Source organism: Apaloderma vittatum, unplaced genomic scaffold, assembly GCF_000703405.1.
Source record: "Apaloderma vittatum isolate BGI_N311 unplaced genomic scaffold, ASM70340v1 scaffold11689, whole genome shotgun sequence".
Classification (NCBI taxonomy): domain Eukaryota; kingdom Metazoa; phylum Chordata; class Aves; order Trogoniformes; family Trogonidae; genus Apaloderma; species Apaloderma vittatum.
Window position 1 is genome coordinate 1 of NW_009733568.1, and position 6,635 is coordinate 6,635.

General features: G+C 37.2%; 1 protein-coding gene across 1 annotated transcript; it reads right to left on the bottom strand.

The window, feature by feature from the left end:
- Positions 1-272: 272 nt before the first annotated feature.
- YTHDC2 (YTH domain containing 2) lies at positions 273-5,615 on the bottom strand (the record flags this gene model as incomplete). Its single annotated transcript, XM_009875948.1, is given in 8 exon segments — positions 273-338; positions 1,369-1,495; positions 1,848-1,912; positions 1,914-1,981; positions 2,379-2,527; positions 3,363-3,470; positions 4,314-4,470; positions 5,513-5,615. Coding segments are annotated over 8 exon segments (843 nt in total), but the record flags the coding sequence as incomplete, so codon positions are not given.
- Positions 5,616-6,635: the final 1,020 nt, after the last annotated feature.

The window sequence follows — 6,635 nt, forward strand, 5'->3', positions numbered from 1 at the left end:
GCAATGTCCATATGAAGATGATGAACACTTAGACTATTAAAGAATTCCTATCCTACACCCTAGAACTGTATTTATCCAAGGAGTTGTACAAACATAATCACTAAGATACTGAATACAAACAAACTTTTTAACTACGTTTTTGAAATATTCCTATTCTAAAATATATTTTGCTATTTAGGCCAGATTTTGAAGCATAAAAAGCTAAAACCTGCTCTGATTAAAATAAGACAAAACCTAAATTTCTAAATTTCTGCAAAGCAGTTATAGCTTACCTGTAAGACTCCAACAGATCAATAACCTCCGTCTGCCCAAAGCGCTTAGCCCAGTCCAAAGCTGTCCTGAAAAAGGGGCATAAAAATCTTTATTAATTTATCATTTCAAAAAATACAGATGCAGACGAGGGTGAGGGAGCAGCTGACACCACTTTTCTGTCAACTTCTGCACCACTGTTTAATCAGCGCTGTAATTGCTGGATCTGCAACTTCCCGTTTTAAAGTGCGTAATACATAGCTATAACAGCTGTACGACTTTTAGATAACTGCAATTATTTTTGAAGAAAGCATCCCAGTATTACACAGAAGCGTAGGCAAACATGCAGGAGGAAATGAGGAGGAAGAATGTGACATTCCTTCAAAAACTACATCCACACTGATGTAGAGATGCAAGCCATGCATTTTTACAGTATCCTTCAGGAGCTACTTTAAATCATCCCAAGAAGTCATGTCCCTGACATTTTTCTCCAAAATGTGTGAAAATAGCGAGCTTTTTGAAGTCTTATGGAAATTGCCCTCCTCACAATGCAGTTCAATCTCCTTTCCTTTTAAACTGTACTTCTCCCCAAGTTTTTCAAGTGGTTGTACTAAAAGTCAGATCCCTGGAATCCCAATTCCTATTTTTCCATATTACAACTATCTACCATAGTTCCCCCTTTACATGAAGACAAATGCATGGCCAAAAAAAATCTGAATTTTTACAGATTCACAAGTATTTTTACATGATACAGTATATTTACAAATATAACACAGCAAAAATCTTTGCACCTATAATACACCGTTTTTACATCCAGTACAGGTTACACTCTTAAAGTAAGAGTTGCCAAACATTCTGGGTCTAATTCAATCAACTTGATGAGAAAGATTCCAACTTTTCTTCAAGCCAGTATGTTAAATCAGATGCACTAAAACCAAGAGTCCCCACATTTGAGACAGAAAACTAATGTGACAAACAGAATTTAGAAATTTAGACTGCCAAGACCTTTACAGTAGTCTAGCAAGTTAGCAAATTAGTTTACACGTTATAGAATTTCTTCCTTTCTCATTTGTATATTGACAAATAAATCTATGTTTCAGTTTATCTGTTTGTTTTTACCAGCCATTGGATGATTTGCAGTGGATACTTGCTCCCATAGTAATCAGTTGTTCCACTTGACTCAGAAAGCCTCTCCCTGAAGCGATCATTAGCGCAGTCACACTGGTTTCACTGTGTCTATAATCAACTGAGGAGTACAAAAGATAATCAGCAAAATTAATGCACACACTATCTTTTTCATCTAAACGTAGTATAAATATCATTTTCAAAACCCAGCCCAAGAGAATTTGTTTCCTCAATTCATCCTACCCATCATTCATGTGAATTTAACACTATTTCAGAAGCATAACATCTGTCAATACTTCAAAAGACGTACAACAACAAATAACCACAAAACACATTAATTCTGGTGCCCCCATTCATTTTTTCAGTAGGCATCAGAATTCAAAGGTAACAACATCTCAAACTGGAAATACAGCAGCAAGAGAAAGTCAAGCCATTTTGTGCTTCTGTTTTTTCTTACATAATGTAAAACGTACCACTGATGTTTTCAGTTAAAATGAGATGGAACACCCGAGCAAAGGAATCAATATCTTTATGCAACTATGTCAGAAAGACAAGAATCCATTTCCTTTATTACCCATGGCTCAAGGCAATTCACATCTTTTTCAATCTGAAGAGAAAAAACAGTAGAGAGATAAATCTCTTCAAAGAGTTGTCTTTGTTCTCATGTATTAGACACGAAGAATCTGAATAGTCAGTTTTAAAGGTAACAACATGCCACATACAGCATTCAGATATCAGTTAAAGCATTTACCATAACAACACATGAAACAATGGCAGTCCAGTTATTTCACTTAAATACAAGTTACGTACAACCATCATAACTGAAAAAGCACACTGCAGATAGAGAAGTTCACGCAAACCAAAAAAATACATCACATTTTAATACACACTAATGTCCTTTGAGAAAGTCTACATGAGTAACACCTTTAGAAAACAGTTTTAAAATGGATAGTAATAGCGTAACACAGACTTAAACAGCACTTCCAACAAATGGGAAAGCTCACCAGTTGATCAAATGCTGTGTCACCACTCTCATCCAACAGATCATGCTCTTCAGTTGCCCTTGGGACAGATCTTCGTCTCCGAGATGCCAGTTTGGGATTACTTTCTTGAGCAGAACACCACTCAGTCAAAGCACTTTGCTGTTTTTCTTCTAGAATGCAAGAGGTATTTTCCAAAAAAGTTTTACAGTCAATTGCCCATTGTTTTCAGTTACAAGAAGTACCTATAATCAAGTCACAAAGTTCTACCTAATCAATCTCTTACTTAATCTAGAATGCTGTTTTCAAGTCCAGTATAAATTCCGTGACTAAGGGCACCCAAAATGCACCATTGCAAACACCTGCTATAAGAGCAAGGTAAAAAAAAACCAAAACAAAACACATTTTGGTGCTTAAACAACTAAGTCTCCAGTATTCCAAATCACTACTTTCAAATCATTACTTTCAGTTCTCATGAAAACTTCTCCAATAATACATCTACCTAATCAACTGAAAACTATATTAAGTTCAAGTGTGTTAATGCTTCTGGACTAGTACCTCCATGCCGGAAGAATACAGTAAAAAATGTTATTAAACCAAACTACTTCTGTACAAGATGGACAGAACCTTGCCCTCTTTTACGGACCTATCTCAATTTGCACCCAAAAGTCAGTACATGGTATCTTCTGCTTCTGTAGCTTTCACATGGGCAAAGCCCCCAGTTATATGCAATTTCACTCCATAATAACTGAGGTGAAACTTATTATTCATCAGCTGAAAGAAAAAATAATGCAACAGTTGAAAGAAAGTGAAAATACTCTTTTTAAGTTACACAATCGACTTGAATAATGTAAGTATTGAGAGCTTAAAGATACTCGCTGTCATCTAATCACGTCTTATTTCGTGTTCTCACTTGGGAATTTTAACCGAGAATCATCCTATTTAGTCGTTCAACCAATCATTCAAGCAGACTCACTGGCAACTCTAACAATTAAAAAGTTCACCTACCTCGCTGCTTCTCTTTTTGGTACTTTACCATCTCTTTGTTTGTATAGCCAGTGCTTCGTAAAATGTCCTCCAAAAACAGCTCTTTAACTTCAAAAGGTCTTCCTTGTACTGAAATATAAAGAATTCACAGAATTTTAAATATTCCCTAGCTTCAGTTATAATCCCGATTTTTAAAAAGCATTTCTGTAGACACAAAAAGTGAATTAAACATTATCAGGGCTTGAGTTAAGGAATTTTTACTTCCGATTTTTAAAAAGCATTTCTGTAGACACAAAAAGTGAATTAAACATTATCAGGGCTTGAGTTAAGGAATTTTTACTTTCCTTGAAAAGTCTTCTAAGAGTAGCTTCACTCAAGTTTATCTTCTTAAGATCATGGGGCCATAAAACAACATTTCAAAAGGGAAATGTCAGCTGGGTACCTTGTTTCTCGTTAAACTCTTCAGTGCTACTAAGGGTTATAGAAAGAGATGCTCATACGATTGACAGTTATTAACAGCGACTTGATCAAAATCAGAGAAAGAAAAAAGCCATTTTTGTTTAGGCTTACAGAAAAGAACTCACTGTGTAAAACTGCCACCTCGATTCCAAAGTAAGAGAGCAACTAACACAGCTTTAGTGCAAAATCCCACCAGTAGATTGTCCCTTTTGTATTAAACTACTTATTCCATGAGGATATGAAGAGGTGGACTTCTCAGAATTTTCTCAATCACTTTAGCTAAATTTAGCTTTCCTTACTGAATAATTTCTGATGAGACATTCCAATACTACTTCACTCTGAACTAGGTGCAAACAGTTAAGAAACAACAAAAATGAACAAAGACAAGCATTGCTGTAATTCCCAGTGTATTTATCACATTCCCTTACTCAGAACTGTTTGCTACTGTTTCGTAACACCTTGAAGTTCTAGGGGCACATATATCCATATTTAAGAGTTAATATATACACTCACTGTGTATCACTGGGCAACTTCCAAAATATCTGATAAAGAGATCTGCATCCAGAGCAGCACTAGAAATAATTAGTTTTAAATTCGCGTGGTTTTGCAACACGTCTCTCAGTTTTGTTAGTAAGAAGTCACTGAATCTATCCCGCTCATGTACTTCATCCTATAATGAAAGGAAAAAAAACCCAACAGATAAACACCACAGATCCAAGAGTATAAGTCTTCACAAATGTGAATTTAAATTTTATAAATATATCAGAGCAGACTGCACCGGTAATGCATAAGCGACATACACCTTAGTTTCAGAGGTTAAAGTGAACCTCTCAAACTTTTCTCATTCTTATATTCGAATTTCATTTTCAAGATAATGACGGAAGCTACAAGTCCTACAAATCTTGTATTAATAAATCCCTGTTTCACATTTTATGAATATTTAAATGATGATACCATATAATCATAAAAAAGTATTACCTAGATGTATTAAATCATGGAAAAGCTTATTATCAATTAAGGCACATGACTGATAAATCACATTTGCTGGTGTGTTCTTCTGTTTTGTCTTATGTTAGAACTCATGAAGCAGAGACCCAAATACCACATTTTAAGCTGAAGTCGAGAGTGCATAAATCGTTCTCAACACTTTTCTGTATTTGATAAACAGCAGGCATCTCAAATTATCCTTAATTTTTCTGTCTTCAGCAATGGAGAACCTCATCTTTCTGGTTCCCCTGACTTACCCATTCCTCTGTAGGAACATTCACATAATCATAAATGAACGCACTTAAATAATTTGCTGAAAACTAGACTACTCCTTATCTTCAAGACGTTTGGGCAAACAAATTGACTGCAAACCTGGTATTGCTAAGACAAGTGCATGACACAAGAAATTCTGAAACACATTGAATCATACCTACATAAGCTTCTACTTCCTGACAGAGGAAGTTCAGAAACATGTAAAGCTTTATCCTCCACAATTGCATCATGATTCTAAACTTATTGTCATGAACCTAAAATAAGATATTTTTACCCAAAAAAGTAGTACATGCTACCATAAAGACTAAGTCTTTAATGTTAATTCAGATTCTAACCAAACAAAACCATGTTAAATGCTTCACAAATTAAAAAAAGATATCTAGGATCTCACGTTGCAATTAACAAGGAATACATACTGCTCCACGTCACCTGAAATACAACACGATTCTTACCACAATAACATGCGTCACAGTTGACAGAGTGCTGTCTCCTGCCATTAGTGTGCGAAGTAACATGCCATTAGTGCAAAATGTTAACAACGTCTTTGGAGAAACCCTGTTGAACAGTTCATAAAGATACATCATGTTTTTGCACTATTTAAATGCTGACAGCTTTCCATTACTTCCTGAAAAACTAAAGGAAGGAACAGCTGCTCACCAGAGGTGGAATTACATTGCAGTTTTCTCACCAAAGAATTCAGGTACTCTCCTTGATTTTAAACTATGCCTATCCCCAGAGAGTTCCTAAGGAATCTTAGTGCTTCTGCTCCAAAACTTTAGACAACGGGCTAATTAAGTGAGATTCAAATTTTTCATATAAATAGGTAAGTGAAACAGAACTCTGAGAACCTCTTCAGGTTGTTTGATTTACTGGAAGATTGTGCAGACTGCTTTGAAAAACAGGTTCCAATTCCTGAGCGTATGTGTGGGTACAGCCTGTACTTGCCTACAGGTATGTGGTGGGTTGACCCTGGCTGGAGGCCAGGTCCCCCGACAGCTGCTCTGTCACTCCCCCTTCTCAGCTGGACCGGGGAAGAGAAAAATAAAATGAAAGGCCTGGGGTTAAGAACTGGGAGACCGCTTGGCAATTGCCATCATGGGCAAAACAGACTCAACTTTGGGAAATCAGTTCTGATTTATTGCCAGTGAGATCAGTGTATGACAAATCTTAAAACACCTTCCCCTGCTGGCCCTCACTTCTTCTTGGGTTAACTTCACTCCCAATTTCTCTAACTCTTCAACCCAAGCAGCACAGTGGGATGGGGAACGGGGGTTGTGGTCAGTTCATCCTATGTTGTCTCTGCAGCAACCTCCTCCTCAGGGGGAAGACTCCTCACACTCTTCGCATGCTCCAGCGAGGGGTCCCTCCAACAGGAGACACACTTCCTTAAAATTCTCCAGCCTGAGTCCTTCCTGTGGACTGCAGCTCTTCACAAACTGCTCCAGCGTGGGTCCCTTCCATGGGGTGCAATCCCTCAAGAACAGACTGCTCCAGTGTGGGTCATGCACCGGATCACAAGTCCTGTCCGCAAACCTGCTCCAGTGTGGGATCTTCTCTCCTGACAGGAATTGGCTC